The sequence below is a fragment of the Mesoplodon mirus genome (genome assembly GCF_964341445.2).
Source record: "Mesoplodon mirus genome assembly, chromosome: 3".
NCBI lineage: Eukaryota > Metazoa > Chordata > Mammalia > Artiodactyla > Ziphiidae > Mesoplodon > Mesoplodon mirus.
This window is the reverse complement of record NC_138978.1, coordinates 198484200-198508517: the sequence shown is the minus strand read 5'-3', so window position 1 is coordinate 198508517 and position 24318 is coordinate 198484200. Positions and strand designations below refer to the sequence as shown.

Genomic DNA, 24318 nt, shown 5'->3' with positions numbered 1-24318 from the left:
AGCAACAGAAACAACGCCATTGATGGTATTTTTTTAAAGGCTCGAAGGCCTGAGCTTGAACCACAGAGCAGCAGTATCTCTGGGTTTGGGCAGCGTGTGTGACAGCCCCACGCAGAGACCCAGGCCAGCGTGTTTCCCTAGGCCTCTCATCTCCGAACTTCGGCGGCCCCAGTACGAGTCACACTCCTCCAGAGCCCCTCCGCACTCCCCGCCTTCAGGGAGGTGTGGACGGTGCTCTGAGGATGGCCCTTCTCCCTAAAGCCCGCCTGGCTCTAGTCCTCTGAGTGCCCAGCGCCACTGACCTGGGGCTGCAGCTCTAAGGGGTGAACCGCTGCTCTGGAGGGTGGGAAACCTCTCAGAGGGAGCTCTGAACAGTCTGAGTTGGGGAGGGGTCTGTTTCTGAGGGTGCACACACTGCGGCCAAGGTTTCTAAATATGCTTTGAGCCCAAAGGGAGTAAAGAGCTGCAGTGATCCCAGCACCGAGCTGTCAGGCGACCCCCTAGCATGGGGGGGAATCGAGTTCCATTCCCTTTACTCTCTCTGAGTGGTTTAGGTGGTGAGATTCAGCAAAGGTGCACCAGGGTCCAGGCTGTGCAGCTTTGGGGGAAATCCGAGCAAAGCAGGCTCTGCAGCAGCATCTCCCACCTCACGGCCCCGGGCCAGGCCCCACACAGGCTCTTCTGTAACTTCCCTGCACCCCATCCTCACCACCAGCCTAAATGGAGGGTGAGCGGGATGGATTCTCTGCTCTGGGGCCCGCCTGGGTCATCTGGGGAACAGCTTACACGGGACGTGCACCGTGAGGGATCCTCTTTAGCCTCAGCCAGCATGGAATCCCGGGTAAAATGACTGTCTCAGCCAGAGGAATGTCACCAGCAGGGGATGTTTTTCTCTAGATCTAGCTGTGCTTTTCCATCAGGTTTCCTCCTTTGTGGCTTTCTGGGCAGAGCGGGGAGGGAGGGAGGGAGGGGAGGCCTGAAGGGGGTAAGGCACAGGGGTTTACTTGGAGGACTAGATTTTTGTGCAGGGAACTGAGCCGTCCGCTCCCCCCTCCCGGCCCCTGCCCGCCACACACACACCATGACGGACCTTCACAGCCCTGCTGAGCTGTGGGCCTCTCCCCCTGCATCACACCCAGCCGCCGCCCACCCTGCCTGCAGCCCTCCCATCCCTGCATTTCACCCCCAACAGCGATGGGGGAACTGGCCAGAAAGAGAGCAAGTCAGCCAGCAGCTCAGCCCAGGGGAGGGGTCCCAGATTTCTGAGTCCCCTGCTAAGAGGATTCTGGGTTGGAGGATCTGTAAACTGCCTCCTCCTTGGAACTGGTTCCTGTCAGAACCCAAAAAAATCTGAGGTTTCCCTCCATAAGTTCCTCTTTCCTCCTCAAGGAGGAAGCTGGGCTGCACGGAGACCCTACCTTCCTCCACCTTGGGACCCAGCCTCCTGCTTGGTAGAGGCTTCCACAGGGTAAGGACAGGATCCCTGGAGACACTGCTCCTTAAATAAATAGGATGCAAATTAGCACCTGCTATTCTCAGCCACCAGGTCAAGGCATGTTGGGTAACTGGACAGCAATGCTGTGTGGGAGCTTCTGTGAAGACAGGAAACTGCAGCCTCTCGGGTCAGCAGCCCCGACCTTGCCCATCACGGGAGTGTGGCCAAGTATGGGGGGCGGTGGCCCAGCTGCTTTGACCACAGTGAGGGGCACACAGGGGTGACTGAGCTCTTCTTTCTGGGTCCCAGGCTGCAGAGTTGTAGCCTGCGGCAGGGTGAAAGGGGGAGACACCTGCTGAGAGGGAGCTGAGAGTTAGGCTCTTTTCCAGAAAGAAAACCCAGCCAGAGAGGAGAAAGGCCCGGCAGGCTCCTCTGTGCTCCTCTTCACAGAGCCCTCCGGAGCCAAGATCAGGTGTGTCCCCTGTGCCAGGCCCAGCAGAGTGGCTCTTTGCAAGGGGGAAACTGAGGCACGGGGAGGCCAGGAAATGTCCAAAGCACAGGACGGGGCCCAGACTAACACGCATGCATCTTTCAGCCTGATTCCCTCCCCTACCCCTCGCCACACACACCTTGGATCTCAGTCCCCAGGGCTCTGGACCAACGTTCCGTTTCCAACAGAGACATCCCAGGAGACTGTGGGAGGCCCTGGTCGTCTCCCTAACAACAGTCTCAAGGCAGACGGGGCAAGATTAGAGGCAAGAAAAGAAGAGAATGACTTGCCAGGAAGTGCCACGTGGTCTGAGTTCCCGTTTCACCTGTCTGGGCCCTGACCGCACCCCTGATTCCTGGTGAGCCGGGGAAGCGAGACCCCTCAGAAGACTAGGTACCAGGGCAGGCTCTGTCTCTGGACCAATGCCTAGTCCCCTCTTTCCCCTCAGTTACGAGGCTGTTCCCTCCTTTAGGTAGGAAAGCCTCTGCCCCTGCACAAGTCTCGGGCAGCAGACAAGCCCCCTCGGCCCACGGGGGAAGCTGGGCCCGGAGACTCCTGCATGTCCTGGCCGCGCGCACCGAGCTGGTAGCATCTGGGCAGACAGAACAAAGAGCATGTCACCACACAGAGGGGTGATGGGGACCGGACCAGCATGCGGGGAGGCAGGGGGCGGCGAGTCAGCCGGTGTCCACACTGCTGGGGCCTCACGCTGTCCGTGGGGAATGACCTCACCACATCTCTAACCCCAGCTTTTACAAACCTACCCCGGGTCCCCCGATGACCCCACTGAATTCTGGGGAATCATCTGTTGTGACCTTGATAGGAGAAATCTATAAAAATCATTCCCGGCCTCTGGGTAGCACGTTCACATCATAAAGTAGGATTTCATTCTCAAACAACCTAGCGATCTAGGGTGAGGCAGGTGTTAGTCTACTCTCCACTTGCTTTAGGACATTCAGGCTCAGGAAGGTTGGGAGCGTGGCCTTAGGTATTCTGGCCACAGGCACGGGAGCCGTGATGACGTGGGTCCCAGGCCAGAGGCTGTCGGATCCCCGGTGGACTTCTTGGCGTCTCAGGGAGGCCCGGGCCTTCAAGGGCTCCCTGTGCATGACCCTGGCGAGCTCTCTCCTCTCTGGACCCATCAGGGCTGTGCCTGAGGCCCACACAGACACACTTCTCATGGCTGGAGATCTGGAATGTCAGAGCCGAAACAGCCTTAGAGCTCCTCTGGCTCCGCGCCCAGGTACTCGTGGGGAGGGAAGGTGGGCTGAGGAAGGGCAACCCTTCTGCAGACCCAGGCCGCCTGGCTCCGGGGCGGGGCTGCCACTCCTTTCCAACTCCCTCCCCAGGGCAGCCTGGGCTCTGAGGGAGAGGTGGAGGGTGGGTGGGAGACCAAAGCCCAGTCCCAGGTCTGGCTGAGATGTCCCTGGGGCAGCAAACGAGCCAGCTGGAGGAGGGGGTCCCATTCCCAGCTGTGTGCCTGCTTCCCAAATATTTACACAACCTCTGAGGAGGCCTGCCTTCCCTGCCACCCTGCAGCTGGGAGAGGCGGCGTCCCGCCAGCTCGCACACAGTGGGCAACTGTTTCACATCCTCCCAAACCTCAGCGTCTCTGTGTGGTTCTGAGAGCGCAGGACAGATGGGGCGGTGGGAACGGAGACAGCAGGAGGCTGCCCGCCCTCCACAGGGCCTGCTGGACCCTTAGCTGCCCCCGGGCAGATGCGAGTGTGTGTGTGAGTGTGTGTATGAGTGTGAGACCCCCCGAGGACAGCGCAGTGATTTCAGGTTGGCCGAAGCGCCCGCTGACCCAGGTTCCCCGTTCCTGAGCTGGAGCTCCAATCTCTGCCTCCCGCCCCACCCCACCCCGCCCAGATGATCCCAGCAGCTTCCTTTCGCTGCTGGGCAGCCCGGCAGACCCTTTGCAACACGCGTCAGACCTCATTGCTTCTCCGCCTGGAAGCTGCCTGTGGCTGCCCCTCACCTGTGCTACCTGGCCCCTGGCTACACCCCGACCTCATTTCTGATCACCGTCTGTCTTGTTTATTCTGCTTCAGCCACACGGACCTCCCTGCATTTCCCTGAACACGTGCCCATTCTTGCCCCAGGGTCTTTGCACATGCTCTTCTGGGCATCAATTACTGGAGAGTTTGCCCTGACCACGCTCCCCGACAGCCCCCACCCACCACTCTGTGCCTCACCTGCTTCACCTTCCTTTATGGCGCACAGCCACCACCTGACCTACCACGTATTTACCTGTTGGCTTGTTTGCCTTCTCTCTTTTGTATATGAGTTTAAGAATGATGACTTTTTCTCCTGCTCTTCCCCCAGGGGTCTGTACAGCAGGTCTCCAGAAGCACTTACTGACCCTGTGAATGAGCAGCATGAGGTGGGCGCTGTCCTCCCCTTTCCTTTCAGACGGCGAGGCTAAGTCCCTTATCCAGGGTCATGCAGGCAACAGCGGCAAACCGGGGATAAATCCGGGGCAGCTGGACTCTGCAGCGCCCCATCGATGGCGCCGGCCTAGCTCTCAAGAACAGGAGACTAACCACAGGGACTGCAGGAGCCACAAGGGACGGGACGGCTGCTACCACCCAGACCGCAGGGGCGACCGCTCGGAGTTGGGAAGGGCAGGACCTCACACGGGGACCGTCCGAGGAAAGGTGAGCATGGGCACAGGGCGCCTGCAGGGGCCTGCTGCTCAGAGGGGGATGGTGACAGGCAGGTGACAGCTGTGCCTCCTCTTCTAGTGACACTCTGCAGAAAGCTGCGTCCTGGGAGCCTCTGCTGCCGGAAGTGCCACCACCGGGCTCCGTCCACGGAGACAGCATTGCTCCTGAACTCTGCCCCTTGTCATCAGACCCACAGGGGCCGAGACAGAAGCCAGACAAGGAAGAGGAGGCTGAGAGATCGAGAGGGGTGGCCAGTGAGAAGCGGGGACAGGAAAGGGGCTGGACGGGGCTGAGCGGTCAGGAGCAGAGGGCAGCGGCTAGGGTGGAGGCGTGTCCCCGGGTCTGGATGGAGACGCCCCACAAGAAGGAAGGGACAAGGCACGGGGCAGACCCCTCTTAATATTTATTTACTTATTTGGCTGTGCCGGGTCTTAGTTGCGGCATGCTGACTCTTAGCTACGGAACGCATGGGGGGGTCTAGTTCCCCGACCAGGGATTGAACCCATGCCTCCTGCACTGGGAGCGCAGAATCTTCCCCACTGGACCACCAGGGAACTCCCTGGACCCCTCTTAATACGAGCCGGCCAAGGCGGACAGAGCAGGCGGGCTGGTGAGACACTGGTCCCTCCACCTCTCAGACGCTCTCTGGCCTGTCTGGCTGGCGCACGCCCTGCCCTCTACCAGGGAAGCCGGTGTGCACACAGCCTCTTTGTATCCAGCCCCTCACACACGTGTCTGGGTGGCTCTCGCCTCGCCCCGCCTTGGCTGCACATCCCGCGCACTGGCTCTGTTTACCGCCCGCACCAGCCCCAGCATCAGCTTGTCCACCCGTCTCTCCGTGACCCTGACCTGTGGATCCGTGAGCACTGGTCGGTCTCTACCATAGCTGCCCGCCTGCGGCCTCTCAGGGCCTGACCCGTTCTGCCTGTTTTCCAAATGCAGACCTTAATGCGTCCACCTGTGCTACAGCTCCAGCGTGGCCCCAACGTACGGGCAACAGCAACTCAGTCCCGCAGCCTCTCTGGGGCAGCCCGTGCACAGCTCAGTGGGTGGGTGCCCAGCCTGGCCTGCTGGCCTTTCTTCAGCCGCAGTGAATGGTCCTTTGCTGCCTGGCCAGCGACATCTGATACCCCAGAGGCCAGAGCTGGCCCCTCGCGAGCGTCTTGGGACAGCTCAGCCTCTGAGCCACGGTCAACAGAGCCTGTGTTCATGAGGCGCGGCGCTCCTTCTGCCCTTGCCCTGAGCTCCAGCTGTGGCTGCTCTGTGGTTTGCAAAGCACGACCCTATCTCCTCGAAGACGGAGCAGTCACTTAGGGGCCTTCCGGGAGGGGGCCTCCAACAGCGTGGCCTGCTGGGTGTTGACGGGAGCTCCTTCTGCAGTGGCAGGAAGGCCTGTGCCCCCCGCCCCCAAGCTTAGGGACACACATACTACACACACATGGAGGCAGCGGGCGAGCTGGAGAGAGCACGGGATGGGGAGGGCGTGGGGAGGGCAGGTGTCGGAGACGCCTGGTTCTGCTCCCGTGCTGCCACTTTTAAGTTATGAGCTCCTGGCCAGCCAGTGAAGCCGAGTTCCACTTTCCTCGCTTGTAAACTGGGGAAAAGAATACCTGATTCACAGAGCTGTTAAGATTAAATAAGACAGTGCCACATAAATGTTGTGTAAACCACATGGGCCGTGCAACTGTTAGAGAATTATAAAAGTGCAAGTTACTACAGCACAAATTATACACACAAGTTCCAGGACGACCCCGAGTCGGGTAGCAGTCACACTGCAATGGGGTGAATTTGGGGAGGCTTCCAGCAGGGGTGGTGGGAGGACCCGGGCACAGACAAGTGAGCGACTAGGTATCAGCCCCCAACCCCCGAGCTGGGAAAGTCCCCCTCTGCAGGCAGCCTTCAGACCTTCAGAGCGTTGGTTTTCTAGGCGCCGACAGAGAGAAGGGAGGGAGGTAACATTTGCCGAGCCCCTGCTGTATACCTAGCACGTTATCACAATGTACTCCATAACATCCTCACGACGACCCTATTCCCGTTGGACCAGCCCCGCCAGAATGGACGCACAGCCTCCCCAAAGCCTCAGAGCTGGGATCTGAGCCCACTCCAAACGTGGGCTCTTCCTGTAATATCAGACTGCATGGAATTTCCAGCACTCCACGAGCCCAGCTGGCTCATCCCAGAACATAAGGTGTGTGGGTGGGGAAAGGAGGAGGCCGACGATGAAGAAGAGACAAGTGGACAGGCAGGCAGGCGGGCAGGACTGGTGGGGAGGTGCCAGACCCGTCTCAACGGCTTCCACAACCCTTATCCGTCTTGACTGTCAACCAGCTTGTATATCATCAAACTCAGGGAAAGCCCGGCAGCTCAACTGTAGGTTACTAGGACACACCAGAGGGGCCCCTCCTCTGCCTGCATCCGTCGCCTTGGCAACCAGCACACATCCAGCTGCCCCTCTGGAATACCTGGCTTACTCCAAACTTCCAGCAACCCTGTTGGGTCTGAACAGACCCTGTACCCCCTCGCTCCCAACAGACCAGGAATCTGACTCCACAGCCTCCTCCCTTCCCATCTTCCCTCTTTATAACTGATGTCCCTTGTATCCCACCTATGTCCCCTCTGTACTTACTGTTCCTGTAAACACAGACACAGCCGCTCTGCAGGCACCTGTGACTCTCAGCCTGTGTGAAGTAGCAGAAAACACCAGGATGCAATGACCCTGGGAGCCGCCCTCAACCAGTAACGACTGGGAGTCGAAAGATAAATATCCAGGCTTCCTGGCCCTCTGGGTGGGCATGTAATCCCCCAGAAGCCCCAAGCCCAGCTGACCTCAACAGTGACCCACACAGAACGCCTCCTGCACTGGCTTCCTTCCCTCCCCGACCCACTTCCTCACCCCCATCAGTGCTTTCTGGAATCACCTCCCAAATAAACCACTTGCACGCAAACCTTTGTCTCGAGGTCTGCTTCTGGGGACTCCATCCCAGGACACACTTCATGTACAACACAAGTGTTTGAGTGAGGTACAGACAGCCCCGTTAGCCAGGTCACGGCGGGAAAGGAACCATGGTCACTTACGCGGTCCTGTGTGCAATTAGTCTGCTACACTGCACAGCCACATGCTGGACCCGTGGCCGGGCGTCTCCAAGCCACACAGGGGCACCCTTTGCCACACGGTAGCACTGCATGAACAGGCAGAAGTGGGTCAGGATGCCGCCATCCTGCTTGGTAAACCACTTAGTTTGTCATCCTCCCAGTGAGGCTCAGAAACATCATGTTCAAGCATGAAGGTTAACACACACTTTTCCAAATACTGTCTTATCTTTCAGAAGGTGCGTGTGACAGCTTAGGGCCACCAGCTTGCTACCATCAGTCACCAGATGGCTAACATCTAACACTTATTATATACAAAGTAAACACGTTCAGTAATTCGGTGCTCGCACCAGCCTTACAGACTAGGGTACCACCACTCTCTGCTTTTTCTAGACAGGGGAACTCGGGCAGAGGGAGAGCAGGCACCCACAGCAACACACAGAGCTCATGAGCAGAGCCAGGGCTCTGTCTAGCCGTGAGCCGTACTCCACACCACTCTGCAACCCCGCCAGTCCTGGCGTGCCATGTTGGCAAGCCTGTGCCCAAAGGCCGGTTCATTTAACTCTGCACCACAGGACGGAAAGAACATCAAGACGCTGTAAAAAAGCCAAACAAGATCACCCCCCTCAACAGAGTCAAAGCCCAAACTCTGTGAACTCATCTGTCAAGCTGAAGAACTCTTATGTGGATACTCTAACAGCCCCTAATTAAGACAGAGGCCACCAGTTAAATGAACAGAACCGTAAGTTGAAACCAGAATAAATATTTCAAGCCGACAGTTCTTCGTACTTTTTAGAGCACTCTTAACTCTTTTCCACTTGATCCTCCCAAGGCACAAATGATGACCTTTTTACAAATGAGCGAACGGAGACTCAGAGGGGTTGGGGACTTGCTTAGTGCCACACAGCGAGCTAGAGGGGGGCTCAGGAGGGCGCCCCGGATGCTCAGATGCTCCTTCCCCTGAACCCAGAGAAGGTCAGCCGAGGCCACGTGCGGGAAGCTGCAGGTCATCGTTAGATGTTACCCCCAAAGAGGCAACAGCCACTGTCTGCATCAACTACACCTCACTTCTGCTGCTGCCATGGATACAGCAGGCAACCTCCTCCCTTTTAGATGTGAAGCCCTTCAAGGGCAGGAACTGATTCCTTCCTGAACTTGAATGCCGGGTCCTCCCCAGGATGGCCCCCTACCCCGCTGCCCCAATCCTTGTGTTCCACGGGCAAAAGCCCGGCCTGGTCCAGCCGCCCACGGGGTAGAATGCCTGCCAGGAAACAGAAGAGACAGGGGCAGGGGAGGAAGACTCTCCTCCCTGCCCACTCACATTCCAGAGTCCTCCTCTCTCTGCACAAACCCTACAAACCCAGCGCCCCTTGCAGGAGGATTCTGTCCCTAAAGGGGGCGGGGTTTGGCATCTTGGGATCAGCCACCTGGAGCCCAGTGAGTGACGTTTCTTCTCAGGAGGGGGCTGCCCAGGCCCAGGCCACTCAGCAAGGCGGGAGCGTTTCTTTAAGGCTTGGGCTCCTGCCTCTGGGAGCAAAAAGCCAGCCTGGGAGGAGACCGGGGCCTACAGTTTATTTTATTTGACATTTTTCAACGTCAGGACACTTCAGCACCAAGGAGGAAACGAATCCCATCTGTTCCCGAGCTCCTGAGCACGGTTCAAGAGGACAGGCTGGGGAAGGAGGGGACGAAGAGGGATAGGACAGGCGCAGCCAGCCGCCACGCGGAGCAGGCACCACCCGACGATGGAGCCCCGCCGTCCCCCGGCACACCCGCAGGGCTCTGTCTAAAGCTCTGCGGCCCTTGGTCGAGGTCGCCAGACAGCGGTCCTGCCAGGACTGCAGAGATTACTCTACACCAGGTGAAGGGCGCCCCCGGGAGGGCGTGACGGCAACGCTGCTGGTGACGCAGCTGGGGTTCCTACCCACCCAGACCACCATTTACACAGACGGAAGTGGAGACAGTGAGAGGCACGTCCAAGTCAAAGGAGGGAGGGGCTGGAGGGCACACACACCCCCGTACGCACGCCCCCCTTTCCCCGCCGGAGCCCACCCTCACCTCTGTAGGTGCAGCATCCCCACCTCCCACCCCAACACTGGGGGCTAGGCGTGTGCAGATGGCTGTGGAACTCATCTCCTTATTTAGATTAAATTCCAGACCATCTTATTTTTAGAAAAACAAATTCCTTTTCTCTTTTCAGGAGGTAAAAATGTCCTGAGCTGCCACCTAGGACAGCGGGCAGCCAAGCTGATGCTGTCCACGGTGTCAGGCTCTGGATGCCACCCTGCCAGGACCGCGCAGATCAGTCCAGGTGCCAAATTTTTAAGAGGATCGTTGACAACCTGAGAGCTTCCACAGGAGGGTAACGAGGACAGGTGGGATCTGGAAAACTGGGTCATTTCAGGAAGCACTGAAATGAGCTGGGGACTCTTTCTTTTGTAGAGAAGAGACTACCTGAACCACCATTAAGAACATGTTGAAATGTTCGGATGAAGACTTCCACTTAGCCTGTTTTTCTCAGATGACAACATTTGAACCAATAGGCAGAAGTGAAGCAGATTTCAGGTGAATACTTAAACGCTTTTTTGTAATCTTATGCTATTTGGAGTGGAATAAGCACCCCCTGGCACTGTGCCCACCCAAATCAAGGCTGAAAGATGCTGTCGGGGTTACTGTGAAGAAGATTTGTTAACTTTATGGGAAGACAGACGAGCCCCCAAATCACTGAGAAGTGTCAGAAAAATACGGCTACCTGAGGTAGGAGAGGTAGGCCGGGCATGAGACTTGGAATTTGTATTTTTAAAAAGCCCCAGCAGGGGGCTTCCCTGGTGGTGCAGTGGTTAAGAATCCGCCTGCCAATGCAGGGGACACGGGTTCGAGCCCTGGTCCGGGAAGATCCCACATGCCGCGGAGCAACTAAGCCCATGCGCCACAACTGCTGAGCCTGGGCTCTAGAGCCCGCGAGCCACAACTACTGAGCCCGCGTGCCACAACTACTGAAGCCCGCGTGCCTAGAGCCCATGCTCCGCAATAAGAGAAGCCACTACAATGAGAAGCCCACACACCGCCATGAAGAGTAGCCCCCGCTCGCCGCAACTAGAGAAAGCTTGCGCACAGCAACAAAGACCCAACGAAGCCAAAAATTAATTAATTAATTAATTAACTTTTTAAAAAAAACTAAAAAAAAAAAAAAGCCTCAGCAGCTATAAAACTCTTGGAGAAAAACATTGGGGAAAAGGTTCATGACACTGGATTTGGCAAGCATTTCTTGGCTATGACACCTACAGTGTAGGCAACAAAAACAAGAGATAAACTAGACTTGATTGAAATGAAAAACTTTTGCGCATTAAAGGGCACCATCAACAGAATGAAAAGGCAACCCACAGAATGGGAGAAAATATGTGCAAATCATATGTCTGGTAAGGGATTAATACCCAGAATATATAAAGAACTCCTACAACTTAACCACAACAACCAAACAACCTGATTAAAAAATGGACAAAGGATTTGAATAGATATTTCTCCAAAGACATATGAATGGCTAATAAACCCATGGAAAGATGTTCAACATCTCTAGTCATTAGGGAAATGCAGATTAAAACCACTTCATACCCATCATGATGGCTGTTATAAAAAAACAAACACATGGAAAATAACAAGTGTTGGCGAGAATGTGGAGAAAAGGCAGCCCTCATGCACTGCAGGTGGGGATGGAAAATGGTGCGGCCACTCTGGAAAACTGTATGTGGTTCCTCGAAAAAACTAAAAATAGAGCTACATATGATCCAGCAATTCCACTGCTGAGAATACACCCAAAAGAATAGAAAGCAGATTCTTGAGGAGATATTTGTACACTCATGCTCATAGCAAGCAACCCAAATGTGTATCAATGGGTAAATGGATAGACAAACTGTGGTCTATACATACAATGGAATATTATTTGGCCCTAAAAGGGAAGGAAATTCCGACTGCTATCACATGGATGAATCTTGAGGACATGATGCTGAGTGAAATAAGCCAGTCAGAAAAAGATAAATACTGTGTGATTTCCAGTTCTGTGAGGTCCTTAGAATAGTCAAGCTCATACAGACAGAAAGAGGAAGGGTGGGGCGGGGGCTGGAGAGGGGGCTGGGGAGTCAGGGTTTAACGGGTGCAGAGTTTCAGTTTGGGAAGATGAAAAAGTCCGAGAGATGACGTCAGTGATGGTGACACAGCAATTGAATGTAATTACCAGCACTGAACTCTTAAACTTAAAAGCAGTTAAGATATTAGCCACTTATAAAACCATATTTTACTATAATTGCTTAAGTATATAACTTCAAGTATATGATGGTTTTAGCAGCTGCGTTCCCTTCCTCATCCTGGTTTGTTGAGCTTCAGTTTGAAGAATCTGCCTTCCCTGAGCTCACCCAGATGGGCAACCCGGGAAACGTCCAGGCATTTGGATGGAGCGGGGAGGGCTGATTCCGGACTGAACAAGGGCTTGGGAAGAGCCCCAGATGGGCGATCCTCCAGCAGGGGATGGACGGGGGGCACCGAGAAAGCCTCGGGGTCACTGCCATCCTCCACGTCTCACCTGGATGGCCTGTGACTGTGTCAGCTGGGGTCGGGGGGAAGGGGGGAGCGAAAGCCCAGCGGTGAGCCTCACCTGTCCTGCTCGCCCAGTGCTGAGACTTCTGGGAGTCGGGAAGTGAATGGTCATGGGCAGTGGCCAACGGGGAAGGGATGGGCTGTCACTGGTAGGTGAGAAGGGAATAGCCCTGCCTGTTTTATGAGTAGGAAAAGCAATTTTCTTAGGAGCAGGACGTTTTCTAAGTTACAAAACCTGGATGGAAACCACAGGGGGAGAGGGAGGACCAGAAAGGGGCTGGGCAAGTGTGGCTCAGGTTTGCTGGAACCTAGGATGCCCTGCTTCTAGTGAAAAAACACAACACTTAACTGTGAAAACACATACATGAGGAGTGATTGGTTATATTAAAATTACCGGGGGTTGTAAATGGATTCCCCTCAACTCTGACTGCTTAAGGGCATCGAAGGATGGGTGTGTTGACAGTGCTGGCGGGGATGTTAACGCCAGAGCCCCCTTAGAACGGGCTTGTTGAGAGTTGCTGCTAATCGCAGACTGACCGTAAAAACTCACGTGAAATTATCTTGGCACCAGCACTGCAGTTCGCAGTGAGGTCTACTTTGTGGGTTCCACCACTCTGTTCTGTATTCCCTGCCAACCCCACGCTTCCCCAGGCCTGACGGGCATGAGTGCACAGGGAGGGAAGTTCCCATCCATGCCAGTCTAGTGAGCTCTGCTTTTGCACTGATTCAGGAGCACACACGCTGTCCAGAGGAAAGAGGACAAAGAAAAGGTGCTAGAGGCTGGGTAAAAGGCGTCTTTCCTGGCTCCCCCGCCCAGCACTCCATACCCACACACCCCTGAATCTATGTCCCCAGGATTGGCCAGCTGCTGCTACATCTGTCGTTGCTGCCGATTCTGATGGGGCTCTGCTGCACTGCCCAGTCCCTGAGGGCAAGCCTGGGACCCTCGGAGGGCAGGAGTCCCTCCCCTCCTTTAGAGGGGGATTTTAACAATAACGGTATCGATAATAATAGCAATAAAAACAAACTAACATGGATTGAGCATTTACAAAGAGCCAGGAATTATCCCAAGCACTTTACGTAATTAATGCATTTAACCCTTATCATCACCCTGAGATAAGTTCTACTATTATCTGCACTGGGCAGACAGACAAACCGAAGCCTAGAGAGCTTAAGTGACTTGCCCATGCTCACAACTGGTTAGGTGCCAGAGGTCCCACCACCTGCTTCAGACTGGGGTCTCTCCAAAGGCAGAGCCCTGGACGTGGGAGCTCTCTGCCCTGTCCAGCTGGGCGATGTCAGAGGGCAGGGACCTAACACTTCCTCAGAGGAGAAGAAGGGCTTCCTGGGGCAGAGGCTGTGCAGAGCAGCACCAGACGCCAGGCTCTCCTCCACCTAGCCCAGCCTCTGCACCCTCGAGGAGCTGGACAACTGTCTCCGGCCCCAGCCCCATGCTGGCGGATCTGAGCAAGACGTGGGCCGGCCCCTGGGGCTTACAAGAAGTAAACAACCCCATTCATGAGTCACTTGTTTTGCTCCAAAGCAGCCTGTCATCAGGACAGGCCCTGCCAGGTCCAGTCCTCCCAGTACATCCCTGGGGTGGGGAGCAGTGGACAGCCTGGAGCTCAGCTACCTTCCACTCCCTTCCAGCTGTTTACTGGGGAGAGGTAGTTCCGAGGGGTGTGGAGAGGGGCACTGCGGCTACCCGTGTGGTCCCTGGGAGGATCCAGCAAACCAAGAAGGGCGAGTGGAGGTAGAGCCAGCCCGAGATGCCTGAGAGCTTCCAGAAACTGTGCAGTGATCTGGTCTCAGCTCTTGGACCCTGAAGTCCCTAGCAATTCTTTCTTCCTGTCCTCTCCCCTCATGTCCCAGACTGCCCCCCCACCGGCAAGCTGCTCCACCCCTGCAAGCTGCTCCCCAAACCCAACCTCCTAAAAGCTGCTCCACAAACCCACCCTGTCTATGGGGCAGAAAAAGATGAGAAGAGGAAGACGGGAAAGAAGGGTTTGACGGAGGGTGCCGAGTCTGGGTCAGACTCGGAAGTTGCAGCGCTGGCAGAGGTTTGCAAAGGAGGAAACCAGAGGAGGAGAAAGGGGGCCAGGGTGGGATGGGGATAGGGGTTGGGGCCCAGCGTTGGAAGGAGAGCTAGTACTGCGCTCCGCTCTCCAGCGCTCCCAACACACGCCCTTGGCTTCTCTTCCCAGTAGTCCCTCGAGGGAAAGGGACCCTGTCACCCTGACTCTCAAATAGGGAGGTCAGGCTGTCCCACGTGCACGCGTGCAGCAAAAGGATCCTCCAGCGCCCGGACCACAAGCGGGTCGGGGGCGGAGACCAGACGGAGGGCGGGGCTGCTACAGAATGACAGCCGCAGGGGCCAATGAGGGGGCACCTTCGCTGACCAATCAGCTCCTCAGACGTCGCCCCCTCCCACACCCCGCCCAACCTCAGCAGCCTCGCGACCGCCCACACGAGGTCCCCCACTGTCTCCTTGTCACAGCACAGCTTCCTTCCCCCCACGCGTCCGTGGTCCCCTCGCCCTCCCTGGGGTCCACCCGCCCTTCTGGCGTCCGGGCGCTGGACTGTCCTCCCCCCAGCTGCCCACGGGCCGCTCCTACCCGGTGGTGATGTCGTCGTCCTCCGTCATCGTTTTGCCCATGAGGTCGCTGTCGCTCATGTAGCCGGACTTGAGGTCCACGTCGTCCGAGTCCAGGGACTCGACCAGCTCCAGGCGCGAGATGTGGCCAAGCTTGCTGGGGGAGCGCATGGGCATGGTGTGCGCGTAGTGCGCGCGCTCCCCGTGCATGTACCAGGACGGTGGCCCCTCCGAGCGGCAGCTGCCGCCCACCGACGGCGCGTCCCCGGCCTGCAGCCGCGGGCTGGACTGGCCGTAGCGCCAGGAGAGGGGCGACGAGCGGTTGGACAGGCTGGACACGCTGCGGGGGTTGGCGTCGTCGCTGTCGTAGCAGGTCATCTCGAGGGAGCTGGGCGGGCGGAAGGGCACTGGTTACTCTCCAGTCCAGCGCTCTGAGCCCCGTCCTCGGGCGGCTGTAATGCCTCCCTCCACTCTCCCGCCCTCCCGCCTCTGCCCGCCTGCCCGAGCTCCTGGGCCTCCGGGAGGCCTCTTAGGGTGTATGTTGCCCTGAGGTGTGTCAGCTCAGGTTGGCAAAGGAAGAGGCCGGTGAGCGCTAGGGAGGGAATCCCGTACACAGTAAGGGCACAGGTTTTATAATATGACCTGGGTTTGAATCCTTTTCTACTATTTATTAGTCAGGGGGCCGGGGCAAGTCATCAGCCTTGCCAAGCCTCCATCTCCTCATCTGTCAAATGGGGATAAAACTATAATAGCAACTTTATCATATATAGAGTTGTAAAGACCTAACACGGTGCCTGATATACAGAAGGTGTGCAATGCACGGGAAGGGGCCCACGAGACCTGGGGGAGTCACCTGAGACTGGAAGGCCTCGCTCATTCATTTTGTTCAGGGAGTCTAGCACCTCTTTTCTGTTAGTGAATTCAGGGCTAGTTGCTTCCCAAACCAGAGACAGCAAAGTCAGGAGTGGGGTGTGGAGCATGTAGGTCCCCGAAAGACTAGCCCCAGCCAAGGCATGGGCATCTGGAGAAGCAGCGGAACCTCACCAGAGAACAGAGCGGCCTTAGCTGGACAGAGGGGAGAACGTGGGAAAATGGACGGAGCGGGTGAAGCCTCAGGCCCTGCTCGGCCAGGCCAGGGAAGCAGGTCAGTGCTAGATGGCCTGAGCCCAGGGGGTCTGGAGCTGGGGAAGGAGATGCCTCTCTCCCTCATGGGCCAAGGTGGCTGCTTGGACAGGCACAGACCCACAATCCCCCCCCAAGCCTAGCGGTGGTGCCAGCCCAAATCAACCACACATGGGGTCTCGGTGGCTTGGCCTAAGTAGAGCCAGACAGGGTTGAATAAATGAGATGGGATCTGTGGGCCACGAAAGCTGGGCAGCAAAGGAAACCTGAGTTACAGAGCTCAGGAATCCGTAATCTGCAAACACACCCATTTCTCAGTCACTCTAGGGGGTCAGATGGAGTGAGACACTGATTCTTCTCGTTTTTGTGAAGTTCCTTGAAAATAACAAAATCCTCCAAAATTGTCTCTGTCAATCCTGAGAAAACAGAGTTTTATTTTTTGATCAAAAACTGGAGGGAGCTGTATGGGCCTTGACCCTGATGGTGGTCCCTGCAGAAGTCCTGTGGGTGAGCAGGGGACCAGGATGGGCAGGGCAATCAGTGACCAGACTTCCTGGCCTGGTCCACACCCAGCTTCTCCCCTTGGGACTTCCTGTCTGTCCTGTGTGGTACCCTGGGTACTTTCCCTTTCTAGTGACTCGGACCTCGGGGGAACGGCAGTTCCCTGGGCGCTTGTGGTCCTGGGGGAGGGGGGGCAGCCTGCCTCGCTCACCGCGGCGGGTTGCCCTCTGCACGCCCTGGCGGGTGCTTGGCACTCAAGACCGCATGGGCGGGGGTGAGCCCAGGACGGACGAGCAGGCGAGTTCTCGAAGTGAGACTCAGTATCGGGCCTTGTGCAGCAAGTAGGGGCTTAGTAAAAACAAGCTGACCGTGACAAGGGGGCAAAGAGCAGAAGGAAGAGGACAATGACGGCCCTGGTGACAGGACGATGGAGAGCCTCAGGGGAGCCTGTTTTGTAGCAAAACTAGCGTCGCGTGTGGGTGTGCCGAGCGCCAGGTCCCTCGGTTCTGTTCCCGGCTCGCGGCCTCGACCTCACTGCTCCCCTCGGTCCCCAAACACACCTCCAGACACCTCTGAGTCGGTGGCGGAAATTCTAGCTCAAACTTGGGTCCCTGATTTCCAGTCCTGGATTCCACCCTTCAGTCTTGCTCCTCTCTGGGGAGGACGTTTTTTGGGGTGGAGGGCATGGTGGGCCTGGAGCGGGCTGAGGGTGCAGTTCCACTTCCTCTCCGGCCGCAGCCCTCTGACCCAGACTCTCTCCTTGCGGGGGAACAAGCCAGGGAAATAGAGGAAGTCGGATAGGAGGAAAGGTTTCTGAAAAGGAACCGAATCTAGAGGCAGCCTGTGAGCTCCAGGGTGAAAATAACCTTGCTGGACACGCTCACTGGACTGTAAGCTCCTCCAGGACAGAGCCTGTGTTTGTCCTGCACTTGGCCGGCCGGGCTCTCAGCTCGCTGGACGCAGAAGCCACCCTGATCCGCTCGTGAGACTCTGGCACGGGACCCCTTCTCCAGAGCCCCCGCTGCACCTTCTCTAACTCAGGGCACGTGTACACATCCTGTCCACTCCCAGGGCCGAGGGAAGGGCTGATTGATGGGAAGCACTTTAAAAAGTAAAAGAACCGTAAAAATTCAGGGAATCATTGTTCTGGCTATCAAAGCGTGAACCAGGAATAATATAAACCAAAGCCTAAGACAGGAAGTGGCTCTGGGTCCACAGTAAACAGAAAAACCAGCTTCAGGGCTCTTGGTTCTTTTCCCATAAAGGGAGAGAGAAGCCAGAGGCCGAGGCGCTGCCCACACACCCGTCAACTTTAGGCAAAAGGCTTCTGGCCTCCTTCCCACTCTGCCCCCAAGCAGAAAGCAGCAGAGCCTGCCTGGGGTCAAGGTGCCTTAACCTGGGGGGCTGGGGGCTCAGAGGTCGGGGCACCAGGAGGCTGGGGGGCTGGGGGCTCAGAGGCAGGGGAACAGGAGGCCGGGGCTGCTGCGGCTGCCCTTTCCCTGTGGCTGAGTCATCTGGGGTGTGACCCTCTCAGGAACGGAGCTCTTGCTGCCTTCTTTGGCATGGGGCTGGCGGGTGATTTGGTGCTGAGCACTGTTCCAACAACCTCCCTGGCTGGGGGAAAGAGGACGTTCAAGATTTCATCCACTGGGTCCTTAAAATGGTGAGCCAAGCCAAGGCAGACCCCTGTCCCACTTGGGTTCTGCTCAGGGCTGGGAGGGCTGGAGGCTGGACACAGGTGTAAAAGGACCTGAGTCCCAGGGCCTCCCAGAGCCCCACCATCCACTTTTTTTCTCAGCCCTCCCTGATCACATCCCTTTCATCACTAGTCGGGGTCCTGCTGGCCCGAGGAGAGGTAACCCCAGAGAGAAGAGGCTTTGCTTCATCATGTAAAATATTTTAGACATCTGGGAGCAAAGGGCTGCGTGTCCAGATGGGATGGGGCCGGGGAAAGAGTGTGGGAAGGAAGGAGGAGGGAGTCTCCGCAGGGGAACTGGAGCCAATGGGTGGGAGCCACTGAGGCCAGACTTCAGCTCCACTTCATAGTCACAGCCACCCCACAAGGAAGGGATGGCTGAGAGGTAATGAGTTCTCTGTCACTGGAGGTATGTAAAGTTGGTCTGCATATAACTGGGCCACACACTTGGGCTAAGAAAAGCCCTTTTCACACTGCCCCTAGATCCCAACTTTGCTCTCATTTTCCAACCCCAGGAGATGGGGAGGAACTGGCTTCCAGGCCCCTTCTCCACCTTCCTGCTGCACAGCCCCCAGGATTTCTCAATCCTGGCTGTTTGCTCTCTACCCCCCGGGGTGTAGCCCGGCTCCCTGTCCCCCTTGGAGCTGACAGCATGAGCTCATCCAGGCAGCCCAAGGAGCCAGCACGGGAAATTCTGAGTCACGGCAGAGCCTGAGGCCAGGACACCGGGCAGGGAGATGCCGCAGGGGCTGCGAGGCTCGCGGGGGGCAGGTGGAGGGGGTCTGCGTGGTGTGGAACCTGGGCCACCGTGCTGGCCACCAGCTGAAGGGCGAGAAGGAGGCTGGGTGTCAGAAGGGCACATGGAAGCTCCAGGACAGGAAGAGAAGGGTAGTTAATGACCCCTGTGACCACGAGGAGACGGGCACCCAGCAGGGACACGGACGTGGGAGATCACAGCCTGAGCCCCGTGGCGGCTCCGGCTTCCCACCCCGCCTCCAGCGATGCTCCAGCTTTAATGAAACGAAACCTGAGTCTCCAGCAGGAGGAGACACCAGGCAAGGCCACACTCCTCCTGTGGACACGCGGACGTGGCCCCGGGGTCTGGGCGCGCATGGCTCGGACGCCCACCGACCTCGCACTCTCGGGCCAAGGTCGCAGGCCCTGCCCCCCAACAATGGGTGGAAGAGGGGGCAGCTGGCTCTCACCTGTGTGTCACCTGGGACCCTCGCAGGCTGGACATGGTCTCCTCCAGGTTCTGTCGTAGATCCAGGACATTCTGCACCGTCCTCTTTCTCTGGGACTCGGGATCTAGAGTGGGGAGAGGAGAAGCTGGATGAGCGTAGAGGACTCGCTGCTGGGCCGGGAGGTGGCAGGTGACCATATCCCCAGGGGACCGGTCCCGGGGGCACGAGGGTCTGCCTCTCAGGCCTTTCTAAAGGCCCTGGACATGCCCTGGAGTCCTGACGTCCCAGGCCTGGACGGGGGCTGCAGGCACCGGCCTTCAGTGTCTTCCCAGAGCCCCGCGAGACCACCCCAGCCTGGCGTCACTTTGGGGGGCCCCGCTTCTCCCAGCAGAGGCCCCGGCCCAGGCCCCCACGGTCAGGGTCAGCCGGAAGGTCTGCCCGAAACCCCGTCTCTGGAGATGTGTTGGTAAATGTTTAACAACTGGCTCTTGGAGGTGGGGATGCCTAAATGGGTAGTGCTGGCCAGTTTCTGGGGTATAAGTACCCCACTGTGAGGCTGCCAACGTGATGTCGCTGACCCCAGAGTCAGGGGGAGGGGCTGAGGGTTGGCTCTGGGAGCTGGTGTGAGCCTGCCCCAGGCTGGGAGCATCTGCCGCTGGGGTTCAGGGGAGAGTTTGTCTAGAGCCCCTGAAATGCTGGCGGGCAGGGGGCAGTGAGCACCCATCTTCCGGGGCACAGGCCGAGTCCAGGGCATCCAGACCCCAGGCCAGTGGTGTGAGCCCAGGTGAGGCTGTGTGGGTGCAGCCCCACTGCAGACCCTGCACGATCTGGGTCATGGAACCCAGCCTTGGTTTCCAGGCAGGACTTTAGCCTGGACAGAGGCGACTCCACCACAGCAGACAGAAATGTGCCCCATCGCCTTCCCAGGGCAGAAACATCCGAAAGCCTGAGGGTACCGAGCATGAAGAGACTCAGGGGCTTTCCCCTTTCCTCCACCTATCCATCCAGGGAGCCTCGATGAAGCAGACACCACAGTCCACCCTGCTCCACGGCTTATAGGGGACCTGGGACCCACAGTCACTGAATGCAGGCAGATCCCCCAATGGGGAAAACCCCAGAGCTCTGACCCCACAGGCTACCGGGTCCCCGATCCAGACCCTCGGGGGTCCTCGCCCCAGAGCACACGGGCCCTCCCCAACCCAGACCCAGCAGGAGTGTGTAGCTCTGTTAGCTGCCGAAGGGGACGTTTCTGAGTCCCTTCAGGAGGCACTTTTCCCCAAGACTAGGTCCGGCCAGCTGGCAGGCAGCTGCCCTGCCTGTCTGGTGAGCAAGGTGAGGGCTGCAGGAAGCCTTCCTAGAGCCTCAGAGGCACCTTTCCAGAGAACCGGCTCCACGCTGAGCCCAGCCACCTCCCTTCCCTGGGGGCCTGGGGGCAGCGGGCAGGTCTCCCGCGGCACGCCTGTGGGCGCCAGTGCCTGTTTATCCTGGCAAGGGTCACGTGTGAGCTGCTCCGTGGCTGTAATGATGGCTTGGTGTGGAGAACAGACAGGGACCCTGTCTGTGTACGTATATTTTTAAAGCTTGCTCCTAAAAGGCCTATGTGGGGACCAAGATGGGGTGGGGGGGCTTCTGGGCCAGGGCAACGCTTTCCATGGGTTTGGCAGAGGTGAGGGAAGAGGTGCACGCGACTCCGAGGGGTGAGCGCCCCCGAGGAGGGGACCAAGGCTGACTCGGACACCGTGTGTGCCAACCCCAGGCAGGCATCAGCGAGGTGGGGCCTCGCAGCACATGGGGGAGCTTTGGGCTGTTGCCCCATTTCACGGAGGAGAAACTGAGCCTCAGAGACAGGGTCCCACGCCTCACATGGAGCACAGGACACAGTCAAGTCCAGGAAGAAGCTCACACTTCTTTGCATCGATCACAGGGCATCTCGGCATCGCTGGCACCAAGCCAGTGGTGGCACAGAGTAGGTGCTCGGTGACCGTCTCTAGAATGGATGGGTGAGACCACAATAAAAACACATAAAAAAAGAATGGATGGATACGTGTCCCATTAGGAAGACGTCTTTTTTCCCACAAGAGTCCTTGGAAGTGACTCAGTCCAACATGGTCACAGGAGGAACGGGAGGCTGAGGTCAGGGACGGGGGCGGAGGGACGACTGGCTGGAGGTGCAGAAACTTATCAATGAAGAACATGTGGCATCAGGCTGCCACCCCAGGTGTAGGTGGGCATGCGGGGGTGGGGGGAGGCGGGGACAGAGTTGGGGACAGAGCTAGGGGCCCTGGCTCTGCTCTCTGCCCCAAGGCCTGGAGAGTCTGCAGAGGTGCCACCCCACAGCTCCCTCCGAGCCCCAGCAGCGTCCCCTGGTGGCCATCTCGGGCATGCTACGCTGCTCGTTAAAGGCTCAGCTCAGGTGCAGCTGGTGGTGAGAGTCTGGCTGTGTCCACATTCTCAGGTGACAGGCCCATCTCTGGGGGTGCAGCGGGAGTCCCAGGACGAGAGGACTGAGCTGCATGTAAGGGAAGGCCTCTGTGGCTCAAGGAGCTGCAGACCCTGCGCCTGGGCCGGGCGTGGGGGGGAGGGGGGAGGAGGGCAATTTGATATTCACATCCCTGACCCCAGAAGCAAGTCTTTAAATTTTTAGCTTTAAAATATGAATAAGCTGCATTTGCAAAGGCATTCACCCCCCCACCCTACCCACCTCTGACCACCAACCCATAACAAGCTTCACCCCTTCCCCACCATCTCTGCAGAGATCAGAGATGGGGCGGGGAGGTAATCGGGGCACACGTGACTTTGTGACAATGTTTTGTTGGCTGAGTCATGATGCCTCCATGCGTCTGTCAAATGTCAGGTCTGGGTATGGGGGAGAGGCTGGAGGAAATAGAGCGGCGGTTGGGGGGAGCCCGGGAGCTCCTCTCCAGCCCCCGTGTGGGACAGGGACGCACTCAGGACACTCCCAGTCTATGCAGTACCTTCGTGCAAATGAGGAAAAGGGCCCCTGAGTGTGACTCAGCTCCTGCCAGGGTCCTCGCCATGGCCACAGAGCACACCTCTCCCCTGGGCTGGAGGCCCTGATCAGGACACACCTCACAGCCTTCCTCCGGGGGCCTGACTTCTCAGCTCCTGCAGGACAGGGTCCACCCGCAAGAGGAGGGCGTGGTGCATGCCTGAGTGAGCATGTGTGCCTGTGTGTGTGCGGGTGCATGTACGTGTGTGTGAGAAGCAGGGCTGGGGGGAGGCAGGGTAGGGATCCCAGCAGTCATGGGGTGACGAGGAGGTGGGGCGGGGAGCACGAGTTGTCCTGACTGCTGCTCCAAGCCTCACCCTGCGAATGGAGCAGCTGGGAGGATGTGTGTGCTCCCCGGGCTCAGAAGACGCAAGCGTCCTGCAACCCAGCCGTCACCACGGTAACGCAGTTGCCACAAACAGCATCCTCCCAGCACGCGCGGGGGCGGTGTTTCTTGTAGGAGACCACAGACAACCTGCTGGCTCCATCAGGAGTCCCTGGGGTAAGGACCAGCCACCAAGGAAACCTGACATCAGGTGCGCATACGTGCACACACACACACTCGTGCAAATGCACGCAACACCCACTCACTGAGTGTGCACCACACGGTGGGCTCAAGACTAGGCACTTCTCATGTCTGTGTGACTCCAAAGCTCTGTTCTTTCCAGGACAACACAGGGCCCCAAACACGCACACACGCCTCCAGACACACACCTCCCCAGGGTCCAGCTGGCAGTGGAAACCCTCACATCAGAATCACGCACACTCCGCTCTGCTGTCCCAAAGACGTGTGCGCGGAGAGAGTTGTGTGGACGTGTCCCCTACCGCAGGTGTGGAAGGAAAAGACCAGGGCACAGGGGTCACTGGAGCTGGAGACGGGGCGGCACCCCGGGAGGCTGATGGCAAACAGGGTCCCTTCTGCTCTGGAGTCAGAACCAGGGAGACAGGCTTCTAGAGGGCAAGACCGTGAAGGGCCAAGACCCGGTGGGGGGGGGAGTGCCGTCGGGTGGTGCGGTAGAGGGAACGCAGAGCCTGAGGCATGCCCTCCCAGCACGTCTGACCTGGAGCGAGGCGTCTCACCACTCCTCTGAGTTGTCCGCTCTATTAAAGAGAGAGAACAGCGAACCCGCCCGGTGGCACAGTCGGGAGAATTAGAGCTGAACCAGGCGCTTTGTGCCCAGGAGGTTCTCTGCACGAGGCAGCTCTAATTTGTCCGAAGGTACAGCGGGGGCGGGGCGGGCAGTGGGCACACTCAGACACCTGCAGGTGGCAGTGCCGCTCCCGCAGGTGCAGCTCAGGTGGACCCCACCTTCTCTGCTGGGATTCGCTCACACGTGGAGGGGTCACCAGGCCCACCTCCCCCTGCACTGCAGCGATAGTACATCTTCATCCCCAGTCCCTGCGAGCCCGTCTCAGTCGTGGGAAGTGCTGGGCCTCAGGGCCCTTCTTCGGCCTGTGATCTGAAACCTGACGTAATGGGCACGAGGATAAGGACCCCAAGAGATTTAGGGGCCTGCAGGAAGGAGGAGGGACTCAGCAGTCAAATTTCCCCAAGTTCTGTACAGCTTTAATTACTGGCTGACAGTTAGGTGAACCGCTGTAACTGCCTGGTGAACTCTTAATTACTTGCACTGCGTCTCGGAGCGCATGTTCACTTTAGCCCGGGGCAGGGCCCCCAGAGGACTGCATCTGGGTCCAGCCTCGAGACTGGCTCCTGTTCTGAGTGGCTGCACCAGGTGGGAACCAACAGGAGGAATGGAAGGTTTTCAGGTCCTGGCATTTCAGAGCTCGAAAGAAGCATCTCGTGAATGGGAAAAAAAGCACATCGCTCCAGCCCAGAGAAGAAAGGCTTGGGAGCGTCACCAGGTGGGGGGGTGGCAGGCCCAGTGGGCTCCTGGCCCAGGGCTCCTGCACCGGAGGCCTTGGACTGGCCGCTCT

General features: G+C 57.9%; 1 protein-coding gene across 4 annotated transcripts in view; it reads right to left on the bottom strand.

Moving 5' to 3' along the window:
• The window catches only part of NAV1 (neuron navigator 1), a 209828-nt gene that overhangs the window by 62879 nt on the left and 122631 nt on the right, over positions 1-24318 (bottom strand). For all 4 annotated transcript variants that reach the window (XM_082616096.1, XM_082616095.1, XM_082616097.1 and 1 more), the window contains 2 exons: positions 19392-19494; positions 14890-15255 (listed from right to left, as the gene is read on the bottom strand). In XM_082616096.1, the coding sequence (XP_082472222.1) occupies positions 14890-15255; positions 19392-19494 (469 nt within the window). The remainder of the gene's footprint in view (positions 1-14889; positions 15256-19391; positions 19495-24318) is intronic.